The sequence below is a fragment of the Panicum virgatum genome, chromosome 8N (assembly GCF_016808335.1).
Source record: "Panicum virgatum strain AP13 chromosome 8N, P.virgatum_v5, whole genome shotgun sequence".
Lineage (NCBI taxonomy): Eukaryota > Viridiplantae > Streptophyta > Magnoliopsida > Poales > Poaceae > Panicum > Panicum virgatum.
This window is the reverse complement of record NC_053152.1, coordinates 20,907,791-20,925,881: the sequence shown is the minus strand read 5'-3', so window position 1 is coordinate 20,925,881 and position 18,091 is coordinate 20,907,791. Positions and strand designations below refer to the sequence as shown.

General features: G+C 44.4%; 2 protein-coding genes and 1 long non-coding RNA gene across 20 annotated transcripts; 2 read left to right on the top strand and 1 right to left on the bottom strand.

Annotated features, from left to right (window-relative positions):
* Positions 1-363: 363 nt before the first annotated feature.
* Positions 364-1,134, bottom strand: LOC120685541. The gene is made up of 2 exons (XR_005679628.1): positions 998-1,134; positions 364-928 (listed from the first exon to the last, which is right to left on the bottom strand). It is a non-coding gene; the product is annotated as an uncharacterized LOC120685541 (long non-coding RNA).
* On the top strand, positions 487-6,823 carry LOC120685539. Of its 16 annotated transcripts, none has more exons than XR_005679626.1 (13): positions 714-952; positions 1,898-1,959; positions 2,311-2,453; positions 2,719-2,992; positions 3,090-3,194; positions 3,287-3,504; positions 3,592-3,944; positions 5,147-5,522; positions 5,623-5,663; positions 5,756-5,810; positions 5,929-6,007; positions 6,092-6,569; positions 6,651-6,823. XR_005679626.1 is itself a non-coding variant. In XM_039967529.1 (11 exons), the coding sequence occupies exons 6-11, from the start codon at positions 3,502-3,504 to the stop codon at positions 6,308-6,310; spliced, it is 873 nt and encodes a 290-aa protein (XP_039823463.1). In that variant the 5' UTR covers positions 487-679; positions 1,898-1,959; positions 2,311-2,453; positions 2,719-2,992; positions 3,090-3,194; positions 3,287-3,501; the 3' UTR covers positions 6,311-6,376. The 16 variants fall into 16 exon arrangements, 3 of the variants coding, with proteins under 3 accessions (XP_039823463.1, XP_039823464.1, XP_039823462.1); XR_005679625.1 differs by having other exon boundaries at positions 914-1,740; positions 3,787-3,944; positions 5,620-5,667; XR_005679618.1 differs by having other exon boundaries at positions 798-1,959; positions 5,620-5,667.
* Positions 6,824-12,639: 5,816 nt separating this feature from the next.
* On the top strand, positions 12,640-16,617 carry LOC120686285 (alcohol dehydrogenase 1-like). 3 transcript variants are annotated; one of them, XM_039968486.1, is made up of 11 exons: positions 12,640-12,721; positions 14,022-14,074; positions 14,118-14,242; positions 14,343-14,389; positions 14,866-15,191; positions 15,274-15,356; positions 15,459-15,534; positions 15,622-15,683; positions 15,767-15,862; positions 15,963-16,124; positions 16,261-16,617. In XM_039968486.1, the coding sequence occupies exons 3-11, from the start codon at positions 14,174-14,176 to the stop codon at positions 16,375-16,377; spliced, it is 1,038 nt and encodes a 345-aa protein (XP_039824420.1). In that variant the 5' UTR covers positions 12,640-12,721; positions 14,022-14,074; positions 14,118-14,173; the 3' UTR covers positions 16,378-16,617. The 3 variants fall into 3 exon arrangements, with proteins under 3 accessions (XP_039824420.1, XP_039824418.1, XP_039824419.1); XM_039968484.1 differs by lacking the exon at positions 12,640-12,721 and having other exon boundaries at positions 14,043-14,074; positions 14,118-14,179; XM_039968485.1 differs by lacking the exons at positions 12,640-12,721; positions 14,022-14,074 and having other exon boundaries at positions 14,118-14,179; positions 14,349-14,389.
* The last annotated feature ends 1,474 nt before the right edge of the window (positions 16,618-18,091 follow it).

The following is an 18,091-nucleotide window of genomic DNA, read 5'->3' as shown; positions in this document are numbered from 1 at the left end:
CTCCGGCCCGCCTCCTCCTCCTCCCCTGCTTTGGCCTTTTTGTTACTATTGCCCTCTAACAAAAGACATGATCTCTGAATGTGGCTGCAAGTAAGCAGTGATGCTGAATGCACTCTTGTCAGTCATGCCATTTCAAACCCAGCATAGAATACATTTGCAGTCATGCAGTGATGCTGTTTTTTAATGCTATTGGCTAACAATTTTCGTCTGATATATTTGTGTTCTTACATTTGCAGTACCGCTAAAGACATTGCCTTGCTGGCGTTGAGGAGTTCACCTGGTTGGTGTATAGTTGAGGGAGGTGGACGATGGATCCTTCAATAGAAGGCTCAACTTAGTATTCTGTGTGATTAGTACCCAAGCTAATGTAATGTGGATTCATATATTCTGGTTCTGGATGACAAATTTTGGGCAATCTTTTTTTTTGGCTCACCATTGAGTCATGTATACAACAAATGACAACCGTTTGATTCGTATCCAACTAACGCTATAAGGCCAACGCAACTTGCATCCAGATTATTCTATAGAAGACTGAAAGCCGCTTCTCCTCGTAGTAGATCGCCTTGTGCATAAACAAAGGGGAAAAGCTCTTTCTCAACCAAACCCACTGCTACATCTGGCGATTGCGCACCAACGAATCGAATCGAAGCAGACAACGACTCAGGGACCAGGATCTGTAGTAAGAAAAATCATCCACCATTCTTCCATGATTTTTGCGCACCTTAACCCTGTAACAAGAGGAAGAGCTCAGTCACCACCGCGCTTTTCTTTGCGCCGCTCATCGAGTCACCTTCCTTGACGCTGTGGAGGGCATCCGCGGGTCGAGCGACCAGCGGCGCATATGGCCGGCGGGGCAAGCGGCCGGTTGCGCAGACGGCCAGCAATAGGGCAGCAGGGACGACGGGGCGAACACGCTGGCTATCAGCCCCTCCTCTCTGATCTAAAAATCCAAGTAGCTCATCTCCTCCACGCCATCTCCCTCGTCTCTCTCCTGCACTCCCTCTTCTGATTTCTTTATCGACCCCCTCCCTTGATTTCTTCATCGCAAGAACCAGCAGCTCACTCTTCCTTTTGCTCATCTGATTTCTTCAAGAAAATCACCACCGCATCCCCTCAGCTCTAGCATCTCGCCCCAGACAACAGGCAGGCGCCGGCCAGCTGCGCGTCCCCCCTCCCCTCGCCACGGTAGAGCGCCGGCGACCCCGTCCGGCCGCTCGGCCGCGCAGCGCCGTCCCTTTCCCAGCGCCCCATCTCCGCTCATTCGACGGCCAAGCGTGGCCGCTCCCGGCCAGACGGCGACCGGGCGGGCATCGCCAGCGCTCCACCCCTTCAGGGGCGGCCTTCCCCGCCGATGCCTCCTCAACTAGCAGCTCGCTTCCCAGAATCCCCTGGACGAAACAGCCGCCGGCCACCCTGCTCCTCCTGCAGGGGGGTGCGCTGTGCTGTGGCTCAGCCGCGTACGCCGTGCTGTGGCTCAGCTAGCGCGGCTGCCCGCACTCCCTACGCCAAGGCCAATACAAGGCCGCCCTGCAGTGGCGCCAAAAAGCCAGGGCTGTCTGCTCGGGACGACGCCCAAGATGCTGGCCACAAGCACAGAGTAACGATCTGCAAACTGAAGCCAAGCTGCTGCCTCCCTCGTCTGCAACTTGTTCGACGAAATGCCCCAACCATACCGCTGTCTCTTGGCGATGTCCTGACAAGCCAAACCGCGACCCACCGTCATGCTGTCCCCGCACACCAGTTGCGCCATCCCTAGCCGCACCACTTTATCCTGAATAGACAGTGTTTAACACCAAGTTGTTCGTTAAAAAAAAAGTATTTAACACCAAGTTCTATTTCGAAAAGTCATTTGCTAACATATTATGTACTGTACTGATCATGTACAAATATGACACAGGCGCTGCGACATCCAAGTGATCCCAACACCCACCTGAGAGCGGAGAAGAAAAAGAAAAAAAGGTAACCATATACATTTTGCTTTCGTAAATCTATATAATGAAATATGCATAATAAAAATAACATATATTGTGTGTGTTCATCTTCTACTCGTATATCTGTAGAATATACTTATCATGTCAGACAAACTAAATACCATTGAAGGTCATAGATATACAAAATTTAAAAATTGTCAGCAAGGACTTCGTGAGAACATGTTCACAGTTCAGATCACATAATTTTCATGTGGTTGGGAATACACTAATCTAAGTAATCACACATGTTTCTATCTGTACTGGTATTCATTTTCATGAATAAAAATCACCGATGGTAGCACATATCTCATATCTAACTAATTCAAACTTTCAATTTCAGATGGGCATCAACTTTATTTCGGATCTACGGCCAGGTTTATGCAGTAACACTAATGTGTTAGAGTCTCAAGACTATGGGAATATAGAGGAAAGAACGATGAAGATCAGATCAAACATCTAGATATGGTGCTTATCAACGAAAAGGTACATTGCTCTGTTGTTGCTCATACTTGTTGCACCTACAGCCACAATAGCTGATAATCTCAAGCAAACAAACCCAACACCTCTACAAATTTATGCACATCAATTCTACAAATTTATCATATAGAATCTAGAATTTGAAATGTACTTCATTCCTACTATACTCACTTCACACTATTCTTACGGTTAAATTAGAGGATCTCCACTACTTTTACTTTACCTAGTATCAATAATTTCTATTTCTTTATTAACACACATACATTGACAGGGTGATTCCATATATGCTGAAATACCAGATGATATTCTCTCAAAGTTTCAACCTATTCTGCATGAGGGACAAATTATCTCCATAAGAAGGATATCAGTAGATAGAGCAAAGACAATATATAGAGCTGTTGACAATCCCTTGATGATCAGGCTAAACCAGTACACAGAAATTACAGAACCAAAAGACCCAGCACCTGATTTTCCAAAATATACATTCTCATTGACACCAATATCGGAGTTAAATCAATACATTGGGAACCAAGGTACATTCCTAGGTAAGTAAAATGAACAAAAACAGATAATACCAAATTTTCTTCTTCCAAATTATGGCTTCATGTTTTTATTTAATAAGACAATGCTCATTCATTGCAGATGTCATGTCATAGGAAAGATTACAGCTGTTTCAAATGCGGCAACAATGGAGACAAGTTCAGGCAGTATTAAGCTAAGAAGGATAATCCATTTGGTGGATCACACGTATACTACAACATCTATATTTGCATATTCTCCGCTTCCTCCCATACTTAATCAATGCTTAATCTTTTTTCCTTCAATATAATTATACACAGTGGAAACATGATCGAATTATCATTGTTTGGACCAAGAGCACAGGAATTTGATGGGGACACAGTATATGAAGTTGGACAAAACTCTCACGTTATAGCAATATTTGTTGGAACTTCTATGAAGCAGTACAAGGGGTCACCTCCTTTCTTAAGTGGAACAGCTGCATGCAGATGGTATATAATGAAAATGATGTCACTGAAATCAGAGATTTCTACAAATGGTATGGTATTATGCTAATCACAAAATCTATCATATACACTCTTATATGTTGGAGCTACTAACTGATAACTCTTCAAAATTGCTACAGCTTACCCATCCAAGCACAGCCAGTTAAAAAACTGCATCTCAAAAATCATGAAGAAATCCAGAAACAAAGAGTTTGTTAGAGCTAAGAGAAATCAATCCATTTGATCATGCTGTACACAAAAAAAACTAAGATATTTGGTCAATTTTTACATTACATTTGTTTTCCTATTCTCTTACACAAAAATGTTATTTACAGGGCATAAAGTTTGAGTGCACTGCAGTAATAATTCAAGTAGCCCAAAACCAATATTGGTGCTATCCAGCCTGCACAGCTTGTGGCTCAAGATCAATTTTTGATGGAGGAAAATATCATTGTTCCAAGGATGGTTGCTTATGCACAACTATTGAGCATAGGTATGTTAAATATTATCCTAGCAACATTGCATAAGTATGTTTGTATAGTAATCAAAATACAATACTTGGCGCTTCTTACATGCTTTAGATACAAATCAAATAAATCCTAGACACCTCCCACGAAGCACCACATGAAAGTCTTATTCAGGGTCGGCTCATAGTTTTCAAGGGGCCCAGGGCGAGCATGATACTATGGGCCCTTTAGCCCAACTATTTTTTTTGTTTGTAATAATAATTAAAAATAAGATAGAAAATAATAAATAATAATATCAATATTACAAACTAAAATGACAAAATATAAAACTAGGATTACCTGCAACCTGCTAGAGCGCTAGTGCTAGCGCCAAGGCAGCAAATGCTCGCGCGGGCCGGGGTGCTGCAGCATCAGCCAGCTTGCGCGTGCATGAGTGTGTCGAGCACCTGTCTCCGGTGTCGGTATCTAGTGGAGAAGGAGAACACCCGGTGCCGGCCCCGGGCAAAAGCAGATGAAAACGAAACGGCGAACTTCGAGTTGCGACCGCGCTGCGGAAGGGCGGAAGTCCAGAAGACCGGACGCTACTCGGAGGGGCAAAGCTAGAGCTGAATCGAGGGGGGTGCCCTATTCATACTTCAGCTGCTAGCTCTCTAATTTATACGGTGAAAATTTGATGATTAGCATTGAGTTTTCATTTTGGCGTGGGTGCCCGGGCACCCCCTGGAGCCAACGTAGCTCCGCCCCTGTCTTGGACCCCGAGTGGATGTTAGGCAAGATGGGCCGAAAGTAAGAAGTTAGGTTGGTCTAATATATCAATTCATGGTAAATATAGGAAATTGGAATATTGTTTTTAACATGGAACATTTTTTATATTGTTGGAACAACAAATTGTTTCAGCATAAAAAAATGTTCCGTTACCTGTGATAGTTTGACTGCCAGTCACACATGCGACTCCTAATATTTACTGGAAGACCTACATGTCTAGCTGCGTGCCTGTTTGCTTGCTCGTATACTTCAAGTTGGGTTAAATAATACTATGTACGAGATACTAGATGTTGGGCCCCCTCCTCCGTGGGCCCCGGGCCGTCGCACCGGCTGCCCTCCCCCTTGAGCCGGCCCTGGTCTTATTACAAACTATTTCATTCTACTTTACAGGTACAAAGTTTGATTCGTATCAATCAGTTATATCCTACTCACCTCCCATGAACTATTTTATTCTGCTTTATAGGTACAAAGTTTGTCTTATAGCAAGCGATACAACATGGCAGCTGCGATTCATGCTATTCCAAGATCGAGCAATGCAGCTGATTGGTAAACCTGCAGAAAAGTTGCTCACTACTTATAGGAAAAGCAACACTCCACCAGAAATTTCAGCACTTATTGGTCAGAAATTCACTTTTATTGTTCGAGTACTCCCGGAGAAGAAACTTATTGCTCATGATCCAATGTTTGAAGTACTGAATATAAAGAAAACCTTTGGAAAGCAGTTGCATATCCCAAATGTTAAAATAGAGAGACAACCAGCTTCTTCTACCACCTCAACTTCTGAGAAACAAAACCTTCCACCTCTGGTACCTATTTGTCCCAAGCCATGGCAAAACAAGGTCTATTTTCTCATGTCTACTTATATATTTAGCAATTCCATATACCACAGTACTAATACTTCATTTTTTTTTCTCTTTGATACTCATCATCTTCTAGCAGTCAGCAGAATTACAATATTGATGACTGGGAAACTGAACTGAGTGGGTATTACCCTACCAAACTAATATATCGTTCACTAATTTTACCTAATGTTTTAACAAACTCATGAACTAACCCTAAATATTCTCTACAGAATATTACAAGACAAGACCACAAGAAAAGCACTGCATATAAAGAATGAAGAACAGGTACTTCAAATACAGCTCAAGGGTTGCATTCAAATGATTCAAAACTCATGCTCTTCCTCCTGATTTCTATAACTCAACCCTTTCATCTTATTATTTATCATACAATCTTTTCATATAGCTTGAAGACACACATGAAAAGGATGATCTCAATCAGAAAGCCAAAAGGCCACATACATAGATCAAAGCCGGTTACAGAGGTACTAATTTCTCAAATTTACTACAGTTCATTCGATTCATTTTCATTAACAAAAATTAATTGTCCATTAATTTGCCTTTTGCAGTTCACAGGATCAGGCAACATCTTTGTCACCCTCTTTTGGATGTGTATCTACATAGACACATCAGCTGCAACCTTAGTTTATAAATGCTATGCTATAATGCCAAATCTAGGTGTTTCAGTGAATGCACTGTATTTTGTTCTACGTATAACGCTTAAATGTTTACGAAGGCCAAAAACTACTCTTTGCAACTATGAAAAAACAAAGATACAGCAAGTCTAATATTTTGGTGTATCATATCTGCAAGTTGTCATAAGAAAAAAAATTACGTGCGTGCAACGAATTATAACTCCAAATGCTAAACAATTAAGCTTTTTCCTCAGCTTCTACATCTTTGTCTCTATTGTAGCCACCACTCTGCACATGCTTCGTTGCATCACAGAAATCATAAACAAAAAAAGAGGGTTCCACCACACTGGCCTACGGGTCGAGGCGCGGCAAGGACGCGCCAGTTTTTCTAGTTTATCTCATAAAACTGGAGGTTGGTGAATGTTCATTTTTGAGATTCAGATGTTACATGTGGAGCCTGAATTTCTGTTCTGATGAGTTTGCTGAATTGCAGACAGCTGACTTCACACCAATTGAGTACTGAATCGATGAATTGACTCTAGTTTTAATCGATGTTACACGATATATGAAGACTTGTTTTCTGCACTTTTGTTACTCAGATTCAGATAAATAGGGACTGTTCAATTGTTTTCTTTTTCCTAACAGAGAATGTATACAGTTTCTGAATCCACTGCTACTCAGTTTCTGAATATATACAGTTTTTGTCAAATCTGATTTGCTACTACTATCTGAATGTATTGTCAAATCTGAATGCTGGAATGGGGAGCATGAGCTTCGTTTGATTTCATTCTGGGCTGGTTAAGCTACCATGGTCAGAGTTCTGAATCATGGTATTCAGTGTCAGTGCACACTACTCTGTTTGCCAGTACCATGCACCAGTTACCTGATGTTATTTGCTGATTCACTTTGGCTTCATTCCCTTCTGAACCTTGGGCCTGTGCTGAGTTCCCCTCCTAGTTAATTTCAGTGTCAGTGTCAAAGCATTCAGAACTCTTCAGACTAGCCAAGTATCACTGTTTGGAGTTGAAGCTTTTTCATAACATCTTCAGTGTTAAATGAGAACACATATATACATGAAGTGATAATTTTTTAAGAACAAAATCAGTCAACTAATTCAGGTTTCGCATGAACTCTAGTACTGGTCAGCTTTCTGTCATTTAGCTTTCTGTCATTTAGCTTTCTGTCATTCAGGTTCCTTTCTCTTTTCACCTGTAAGCAGTATAGGGGCAAAACTGAATCCATGTGACAGTGATAGTGAAATATGGCTTCTGAATCACTGTAAAGACAACAGAATCCAGGTTCTGAATCCAGGTTCCTTTTTTTCACTTTTCACATGTAAGGACAACAGAACAAGTGACAGTAATAGATCAAAGTATCAGAAGTTCATAACAAATATGGCTTCTGAATCCATGTCGCCATTTACAGCCCAAGGACAATAGAACTAAGCTGAATTCATTGCCTGAAAAGACCGAGCAAAGCATACACGCTGAATTCAGAGCTTCATACACAAGGAATAAGTGACAGTACAACATCACAGATCACTGATATCTCATGGCACTATGGCAGCATCAAGCCAACACGCTGCTTGAGATGCATGTCCAGATTGGCCAGTTGTCCATTTGGGAAAACCAACATACTCACAATATTATCACAACAATTTTTTTTGAAAAGTAACCACAGTGACTGTCATACAACTGCTGCATGTAGCAGCCAGCATACAGAGTTTATATTAACAATTCAGGAATGAATCAAACACGTACAGAGTTATACGTGGATAAATGGACGAAACAAGCCAAGAATTATTGTGCAACACTTCTCTCCTAGGAATAAAAAAAATAAAGATGCCGGCTATACTGCATGAGGATTCCTCAGAAGTTAGAACCAGACAACAGAGCGGCATGTAGCAACCAGCGTCGGCACAGCTCTTCATATGATCAATATCCCATTGCATAGCTTGCTCACCAACGTCGTGGTCTGAACCCAACATTGAAGTATTGAACTAGGCACATCATTCTGCTGCTTACCTGAGCAACAACAAAAGAAAAGGCATCAGCTTGTCATGCAGATAGCACCTTCTATCGATGAGATTTTTGCTGTCGATACTGTCAACGGCGCCGGGAGGAGGCGGCCCAGGGTCAGCGGGCGCTGGGAGGCGGCCCTGGCGGCGGCCGGCGGGCGGAGCGGGGGCAGCGCCGGTGCGCGCGGTCGGGAGCACGGCCGGCGGGGAGGAGTCCGTGGGGCGGGTCGACGCCGGCGGCTGGAAACGGCGGAGGAGGGAGGTAGGCGGTGGCGGCCGGGGAAGGTAGGGACGTGGCGCCGGGCAGGAGAGGTGGCGCCCGTAGGGGAGGCGGGCCGTGCGGGGTCGAGGCGGCGGGTGGACGTCGAGCGGGCGGCAGCGCCAGACGGCGGTGGCGCGTGCGTCGGCGGCGCAGGGGCAGGGCACGCGCGCTGGGCTCGGACGGGCAGGGGAGGGGAAAGAGAATGACGGGTGGAGCCCGGTTGTCAGGTTAAAAAATGGAAACCTGTTTATTCAGCCCTGCTGGAGTGGAGGCTTATGTTTCTGTGAGCAAAATTTAGAATTGAGTTTTTAAATGGGTATTTGCTCACCCAAATTTAGTAGTCCTACTGGAGTTGCTCTTATACACTTAAAATGTTGTCATCTCAATTAAATTGATAATTTTTTTCTTAATAGATATACATCAGCTATGGTTAATTATATAGATCCGAGTGATATCCGAAGCTAAATTTAAGATAATTATATAGATCCGAATGATATCCGAAGCTAAATTTAAGAAGTTGGATCTGCAATCTAAAAGTATATAGCGATCTAAATGACACAATCGAACATGTTAAAAACTGACCATGCACCAAATGGAGAAATCCTTCGTTTACGGTCCGAATCACGAAACACGGACCAGGAGCCCAAAGCGTCGCCGTCACGGCGCGACACTTTTGCTCTTCTGCCAGCTTCCACATCACCACATGCCCCCGAGCGGCGTCTAGAAATCCCCGAAACACCCCTGACTCAGCACACCTGTGAGCACCTGCCGCTGCGCCGCACACAGGCCCACGCGGCGGATCCGACGGCCAGGATGGCGCGGTGGCGTTCACCACCACCGCCGCCCACGAGCGGAAACCGCGGCCGCGTTCCACTTCCGATTAGACCTGGGCATCCTCCGGGCCGGGTCGGGTTCGGGTCGGGCAAAAAAAAGCCCGGTGTTTTTTCTAGCGGCCCGTGCCCGACCCGACCCGGTGGCCGGGCCGTAAAATTGAGCCCGCACCCGACCCGACAGCCAGTCGGGTCGGGTCGGGTTCGGGTCGGGCCGGGCCGGGCCTATGTAAAATGTCGGGTTCCTTCGGGTTTTTCGGGTTTCGGGTCAAAATTTTTAGCCCGTGCCCGGCCCGTCAGTCATACCGGGTCAAAAAATTTGACCCGAGCCCGCCCATCAAACTCTTCGGGTCGGGTCGGGTCGGGCTATTTTCGGGCGGGTTGGGTCAGGTCCGTCGGGTCGGGCAGCCCATGCCCAGGTCTACTTCCGATTCCAGGTGGAGGCCGGAGCCCCGGTTTCGGCCGCCACGCCACGCCCGTCCGTGGTTTGCTGGCCACGAAGGTGGACGGGGAGGTGGCAAAACTGCACCCTCGGTCCCCTCCTTCCCCTCCCCAACGCTTACCGCCAGGCCGGAGCTATATATAGGCCGGGCGCTCCCTCTTCGCCTCCTCATATGACGGAACCGCCAAATTAAAACTCCATATTAAGCGTAATGGCCATTATTTGAATACATCGGGTGCATTAACTTAATGGCTTAATTTGGCGATCCTTTCTCAGCCCACGGCCCGATCAAAACAACACTGGTAGTCCCACGCGAAGGCGGGCGCAGATGGTACAAGCACGACGAATACTTGAAAATACAACAACGCGACAATAATAGAAATAACCAACACTTTTACAAAAGAGTTCAACTACAATAGTTGGTTCAAATACAAACATAAATTACAAGTGTTACAACTATAAACTAGAATTTACACCCAAACAACGACTACACTACACTGCTGCCCCCTCACAGCCTAACACCACCGGTCAGACCGATTAACCACACCGGTCAGACCGGCCGCAACAAAACAGAAAAGCTGCACGCTCAGCCCGCAAGCGTGCAGCCCACCATCGCCCTAGTCTAGGGGTCTCGCTCATCCACCTTCCATCCCTCTGCACTGCGGCAGATGAATTTGGCACAACAGGGGCAGAAGTCAACATCCTAAGCTCCTGAAATAATTTGGGTAGCAACAAACCCTAAGCAACTAATACTCCGCAATACTTACCCGACCAGTGGGTATTACTTAGCCCACATATCTAGACATGCAAAGCTTTTGGCTGGTGGTTATTTTGCAGAAAAGCGACTAAAGTAATTCCTTACTTTCAGTATTTTAGCCCCAGATTCTATACAAATTAACTATATTCTAATATTTGCATGAATCAACTATAGCAAACATGGTGGTGCAATCAACAAAAATTCAAGGTGTTAATCATTATATTTATATAAATATATTCATCATCTCGTCATAACACTACGATGTGACGTAGTGATCAAGGTGCTCATATCCGAGAGGCGAATCGATCCGATTTAACCTTGCAAGGTGGAACTAACCAACACAGCACGCAAAAGCCCCATCGGAAACCACGCACCAACCTTTTCCCTCCCCGCCTCGAACTACAGGAACCAACCTAACGACATATAGTCAGCCAAGCCCTACGTGAGACCACCAAAAGTAAACATATACGACCCCTTTCTCTGCGGCCACTCGACTCGCCCTAGGAGTTGGGTGCGGGTTCCTATACTTTCGAAGCAAAGAAGTACTCGGCTTACCGGTTTCGACTACCTCCTACACCCGGTATGCGGTTAATACAATTCAATCATAATCAGCAGGGCCAACAACATTACGGTCCTCAATCGACTCGGACGGGGCTAAGACACCCAGGAACCCTGTCCTGCTGCCATACCTATACATCATCATCATTCCCCGCCCGGTCTCATATTTCCATGTCAATTTCAACAACTCAGGTACTGTAGATAAGTATATAATCTATATCTGGCGAGTAACCAGAAATTACTCGACTTCTAAATATCCTATATCTCGCGAGTGCAAGAAGTCACTCGACTTCTATCGAGGACTATTAAGCATAGCATTTCTATTGTCCTATACATGCTAGTATAACTCAGGAAAACGTAGGGATCATCCAACTAGGGTTCCAATCAACTCCTGAAACGTAATGCACAAGTAATAAATACATATATAGGTGTCATAATTTCAAATAATAGGGTGTGCACCGGGGCTTGCCTTGAGTCTGCGGCTCAGTGCTAGGGTGAGATGGGCCTTGGGCCGACTCCCCACAATTCTCCTGCTGCAGGGCTTGCCCCTGTGGCTCCGCCACCACCTCGTACACAACCTCCTCCGCTGCGGCTGCTACACGTGTGCATATGCATATGATATGAGAGAATGCATGCATGACTTGTAAAAATTACAAGTAATCAACAACCAAATTAATTTCTAACCAATAGTGACAACTAACCCTAATTGAACCCTCTCAGCCCTGTTAGCACCGGTTAGACCGGTATACCAAACCGGTCAGACCGGTCTGGCCTGTGTGCGACTCGAGGCCAAAAATCCAGAGTATCCGAATATATTCTCGGAGTATCCGGACTCCCAAGTCTAGAAAATCCGGACCTAAACCCGGAATGTCCAGACTACCACAAAACCCGGAGTATCCGAACACATGGCCAGACTGTTCGGACCCCTACCGGTCAGACTAGTCCCTCCGACCGGTCAGACCGGTCCTACCCAAACCAAAACCTAGGATTCCTTGGCGCGGTGAAAATCTCCCACCAACTCCAACCCTTTCTAGGAACTAGTTCAGGGGTACATGTGAAGGCTTTTGACCAGAGGAAATCACCTAGAATACCCTAGGAAAAGAGATCGGCCGACACAAGTGTATATACCTTGGGTGAGCTCCTTTGTGCACAAGAAGTTGAATCCCGGCCACCCCAAGGAGGAAATCATGGAGAAAGGGACCCACCACGCCGATTTGATCTCTTTCCCAGCCTTGGAATCAAGTTGGGGTGAGGATTTGGGACTCTAGGGCTTGGGGAGAGGGGTGAGCTCAAGGAAGATGAGTGAGAGAGCCGGGGAGGATGAGTGAGTTGTTGGGAGAGAGAAGAGTGGTTTTAACGATGTGGGCACAAGAAAAAAAATGGTTGGCCCAGCGTCCACCGGTCAGACCGGTCGCCCCTACTGGTCAGACCGGTCGGGGCAGACTGGCAAAAAGATTGCTAACTTATGGTTTATTATTTCGGTTCGAAACTAATGACCTTAATTAGCTTAATTGTAGTGAATTAATAGCTGAGTGTTACACCTCACGGGATTCGATTGGCTTCGGTTTGGATTGGGTTGTTTCTTGAATCCTGATTTCATCGGTTGTGCGCTTGGAGCTGCTTTGTTTGGGATTCTTCTCGGGGGATTTCTGGGGAACGAGGCAATGGCGACCGCCGGGAAGGTCATCAAGTGCAAAGGTCCGTGCTTGCTCCTCCTCTTTGTCTCGATCTGTCTTAGTTTCAGTTCATGAGTAGGGAGTAATTTTGGGCCGAAAAGGTTGGATGCTCGACGGTCGGCCGGAAACTTTTTGGGCGAGTTGTTGGATTTTGGTTTTTGGATCGATGACCGTGGGCAACTTCTTTTCTACCCTTTAATCCCCATAGAAATAGAAATGTTACCAGAAATCTTTTCTAATGTGAAGTAGTTCGTCGTGGTACTGTTGCTCTGCTCGTCACAGACCCCGGCCTGCCCCACTATCACTTTGAAAAATTCTGCCATTTTGTTTTTCCCCAAATGAGGAAGTCGTTTTCCTTACGGAAAAAGTCTACATAACCCCCTCAACTATTTAACTTAAACTACTTAACCCCCGAAACTACAAAATCGGTTATTCTACCAGCTAAACTTTTCAAAACTAGCCAAACAACTCCCCATGACGGTTTTGTAGGGTGGTTTTGTTTTTTGTTTTTTATTTATTTCAGCTGAATATTTGAAAAATCATAACAAATCACAGAAAAATCTAAAAATTGTAAATCCAATTTCGTTGGACTCTACATGAGTAGATCTACATAGTGAACATATAATATGATATTCTTTAGTACAAATTTTTTATTGTAGATTTAGGTCTATACTTTTTTGCAATTAATGTAAATAATTCATATATGCAATTTTCATTATCCAATTGTACTGAAATTTTTATAGTGGGATAATTAATATATGCTTGAACTTTAGTAAAAATTTCATATTGATTGAATCAAGTATAATTTAGTTATAAATTTATTTAAATTTAACCATCATGAACGTAAATAAATTTAAAACAAATGTATACATGATCCAATGAGTATAAAGGTTTTACTAGAGTACAAGCATACAATATGTAGCCCACCATAAAAATTTCACCCCAACTGGACCATGGAAAATGCAGCAAGAATTATTCTATTTAATTACAGAAAAACATATATCTAAATCTACAACAAAAAAATTTATATGAAAGCAAATCATATTATATGTTTACTGTGTGGATCTACTCATGTAAAGTCTAACAAAATTAGATTTACAATTTTTGGATTTTTCTATGATTTTTCAAAAATTCAGCTGAAATAAATAAAAAAGATAAAGATAAAACTACCCTCCGAAACCGCCTTGGGGTCCTTTGGCCGGTTTTGAAAAGTTTAAAGGAGTAGAATAGTCGGTTTTGTAGTTTGGGGGTCAAGTAGTCTAGATCCAAGTAGTCTAGACTTTTTCCTTTTTCTTACGATCTACGAATGCTGCAAGTTGCAACTTCTCAAGGAGGATTTTTTTTTGTTCTCGCTGCGATAATCGATTGAACTCACTGCGTGCTAATCTGCCGGTAATCAATTGCAGCCGCGGTGGCATGGGAGCCCGGGAAGCCGCTGTCAATCGAGGAGGTGGAGGTGGCGCCGCCGCAGGCCATGGAGGTACGCGTCAAGATCCTCTACACCTCGCTCTGCCACACCGATGTCTACTTTTGGGAGGCCAAGGTATCTACTCACCCATCCCCTTCCGTAGCTCTGTCAGTAGATATGATGCAGCAACTCGCGGTTGACTTGCGCCTTTTTGTTGGCGGCTTACCTGTCTTAGGGACAGACTCCCGTGTTCCCTCGGATCTTTGGGCATGAGGCAGGAGGGTATGTTCTCTTCCCCGATCCACTTTATTGTTATGTTGCTGGGATATTTTTTTTGTGTATTTTTGGATTCATAGTTATCGTTGGTGGTCTTTGTTTATTTGGCTTACTAGATGCAGGGCGATCTATTTGTGTAGCCTGGATTCTGGTGAACATGTGGAAGAGCCATAAGAAATAGTTTTGTCTTGTTTGAAATGCTATCAATATGATTGAATATTATCTGTGTGGATGTCAGATGTTTTTGGGCTGCTGGCAGTAGACTTTGACAGATTTGTGATTATTTCAGCAGCAACTTAGTTGACTAATTCAGTATTTTTCAGTTGAGACAATGACATGTACATCTAGTGGCTGTGTATTCCTTTGGTTGCCTAATTTCATGATGAAGTTTTCCTTGAAGTATACTTATGTAGAATCATGTTTGATCAGATTAGTCAAATTTGGTGGATTCTATCCAGACTGAAATTTCATTATTTTTACAGTATCATAGGGAGTGTTGGAGAGGGTGTGACTGACGTGGCCCCTGGTGACCATGTCCTTCCTGTGTTCACTGGGGAGTGCAAGGAGTGCCCCCACTGCAAGTCAGCGGAGAGCAATATGTGTGATCTGCTCAGGATCAACACTGACCGGGGTGTGATGATTGGTGATGGCAAGTCGCGGTTTTCAATCAATGGGAAGCCTATCTACCATTTTGTTGGGACATCCACCTTCAGCGAGTACACTGTCATGCATGTTGGTTGTGTTGCAAAGATCAACCCTGAGGCTCCCCTTGATAAAGTTTGTGTTCTTAGCTGTGGTATTTCTACTGGTAAGTTCATTCAGTACATTTTGGTATGCATGCTAGAGGATCTTTCTCTTTATATTCTCACTTATGTCATTTCTCTGTTTAGGTCTTGGTGCAACAATTAATGTCGCAAAACCGCCAAAGGGTTCAACAGTGGCTATTTTCGGTCTAGGAGCTGTTGGTCTTGCTGTAAGTGTTGAAATTATTTGCTTGTTATATGCTCTTTCGATTGCAGTGAGAATGTGTGTTGGGTTTGCATCTGATACCCTGCATATATGCATTATTTATTAGGCTGCCGAAGGTGCAAAGATTGCTGGAGCGTCAAGGATCATTGGTGTTGATCTAAACCCCAGCAGATTTGAAGAAGGTGAGAGTACCGTTGATCTAACTAAGTATGTCATTTTATTTTGCTTTTTGATACGCCAAGTGACTCATCTCTTGCTCCATTTTTCAGCTAGGAAGTTTGGTTGCACTGAATTTGTGAACCCGAAAGACCACAAGAAGCCAGTGCAGCAGGTTTGTTTCTTTACCTTAGACAACCAGAAGTTGCTCAGTATGTGCAGAGCTTGGCGATAACATGGAGTTTTCTTATGGTTTAGATACTTGCTGAGATGACCAATGGAGGAGTTGACCGCAGTGTGGAATGTACTGGCAACATCAACGCTATGATCCAAGCATTTGAGTGTGTTCATGACGTATGTACTCTGTTTTCACATTCTGTGGAGCGAGCATCCTCCGAGTTCCATCCTTTATTCAGATGGAGATGGAAATTCTAACAACTCCCTCTTAATACAGGGATGGGGTGTGGCTGTGCTGGTTGGTGTGCCACACAAAGATGCTGAATTCAAGACTCACCCAATGAACTTCCTGAATGAGAGGACCCTGAAGGGAACCTTCTTCGGCAGCTACAAGCCACGCACTGACCTGCCCAATGTGGTTGAGCTGTACATGAAGAAGGTAAATGCCAAGAGCTGTTTCTTCAGTAGCCCTTCTACTTTGCTAGTTGACCCCTTGCTGAAACTGTTAGCGATTAGTCCCCCGCAAAACCCTGCTTTGCTTGCTCATGCTACGACTCCGCTTTGTTTGCGCGCAGGAGCTGGAGGTGGAGAAGTTCATCACGCACAGCGTCCCATTCGCGGAGATCAACAAGGCCTTCGACCTGATGGCAAAGGGGGAGGGCATCCGCTGCATCATCCGAATGGAGAACTAGATTCAGTCGCCTGCTTGCCTGATTCGGGTTTGGGTTAATAAAGGTGCAGTGCCTGGGGAGCCTGCCCTGTCGATGGGGGAGGAAAGATTCACGTGGTGGCGTGCCACCCATGTGTGTCACGTCCAGTTTGGCCGTGTCAATCAGTAGGGTGTAGCTTCTAGCGTCTGTGATTATCTATCGGCATGAGAGTCTCTCGAACTGTCTTTCGTCTTAATATATGGTATATTGAGTTTGAGTCGACCGGCCTGTTTTGGTTCCCTTGTGCTGCACTGGTTGGTGATTTTTGCCTGATCTGTTTGTGGTCCTGTGAATTAGTTGAATTTCATCGTCTCTGGTGGTTTCAACGTTAGGAACCAACAAGTGGTGACAATATGTTTTCTTTACAGTTCAGACTTTTAACAAGGGGTCTTGTTGTCTGTATGTGGCTGTTGCTCTACTGAACCCCCGTACTGATGCCTTCCTTCAACTTGCTTCGCACCATGGCTTGGAGCTCTGAACATCTGTTCAGTGGCTGTTCTGTTCAGATAGGCAATTCAGTGCTTAGCAGCTGCCACTTCTTGGTCGACCAATAGGAGCTGCCTGCGTTATGGGCAGGCACCGAGCTGCTCTTTCAGCTGAAATACTGATGATGTGGACTCGGAATCCCATCTTCAGGTACTGCTCCGGCGCGCCGCCCGTGCCGTGCCCAAGCTGCGGGAATCGAATCCATCCATCAATAGTTGTGTAAAAGAGATTGTTAAGAAACGCATCAATGGCCATTTTGACCAGTCACGAATTGGTATCCATGGCAAATAGGGACTTTGGAAGATTGAGCTTGGTGTATATGTATATTGAGTTTTTGACGGGTCACAACTGACACACGAGACTAAAGAACCAAATAATTACACCTCTGATGTGGATGACCAAAAGTAGCAGCTCTGGTCAAAAGAAAACAGAAAAGAGAAGACCCAACCAATCGGTCCTCGGATTCAGAGCAACCCGGGCGCGCGAGTGGAAGGGGAACTGATGCACGATGATCGGTTCTTCCTCTCCTCCCTCCTGGCCATCTTCTCCATCTCCTCATCACCAACATGTGACAGAACCGTCAAGTTAAAACGGCTTAATTAAGCATAATGACCATTATTTGAACACATCAGGTACATTAGCTTAATTAAGGTAACCTGACAGCTCTTTCTCAACCCACGGCCGATCGAAACAACACGGGTAGTCCCACGCGAAGGTGGGCACAGATGACACAATATGACAATACTTGAAACTACTCTTACGATACATAGTATAGTACATTAGTTTTTACTAAACATGCTTGAATACATAGATACTATACAAGTCTGACAGCCATTTATACAAAAGTGTGGCAAACATAAAGCTAGAAACTATGGTACATAAGTACAAAGTCAAATTGCACATTCAGCCCACGAATGTGCAATCCAGAAATCTACAAGTCTACTCATCTGGGTCCTCGACGTTCCACCCTTCTACGTCCTGACGAACGAACTTGGCACAACATGGATAAAAGTCTACGTGTATGGGTCCTGAAAACATATTTCAATAATGCCCTAAGCAACTAATACTCAGCAAAACTTACCTGTCTGTGGGTATACTTAACTAGACATGCAAAACTTTTGGCTGGTGGGTTTGTTTGCCAAAAAGCATCTAATTGTAAATCCTTACTTTCAATAATCTTAGCGAAATTAATTGTGAGTAACTATTGCTA

What these genes read in the sequence shown, in the direction of transcription:
- LOC120685539 (XM_039967529.1), top strand. An exon ending in TGCACAACTATTGAGCATAG is followed by an intron (nt 3,945 to 5,146) that starts GTATGTTAAATA and finishes TCTGCTTTATAG; the next exon opens with GTACAAAGTTTGTCTTATAG. An exon ending in ATATAAAGAATGAAGAACAG is followed by an intron (nt 5,811 to 6,091) that starts GTACTTCAAATA and finishes TGCCTTTTGCAG; the next exon opens with TTCACAGGATCAGGCAACAT.
- LOC120686285 (XM_039968486.1), top strand. Translation starts at nt 14,174, where the DNA reads ATGGAGGTACGCGTCAAGATCCTCTACACCTCGCTCTGCCACACCGAT. An exon ending in TTTGGGCATGAGGCAGGAGG is followed by an intron (nt 14,390 to 14,865) that starts GTATGTTCTCTT and finishes TTATTTTTACAG; the next exon opens with TATCATAGGGAGTGTTGGAG. An exon ending in CATTTGAGTGTGTTCATGAC is followed by an intron (nt 15,863 to 15,962) that starts GTATGTACTCTG and finishes CTCTTAATACAG; the next exon opens with GGATGGGGTGTGGCTGTGCT.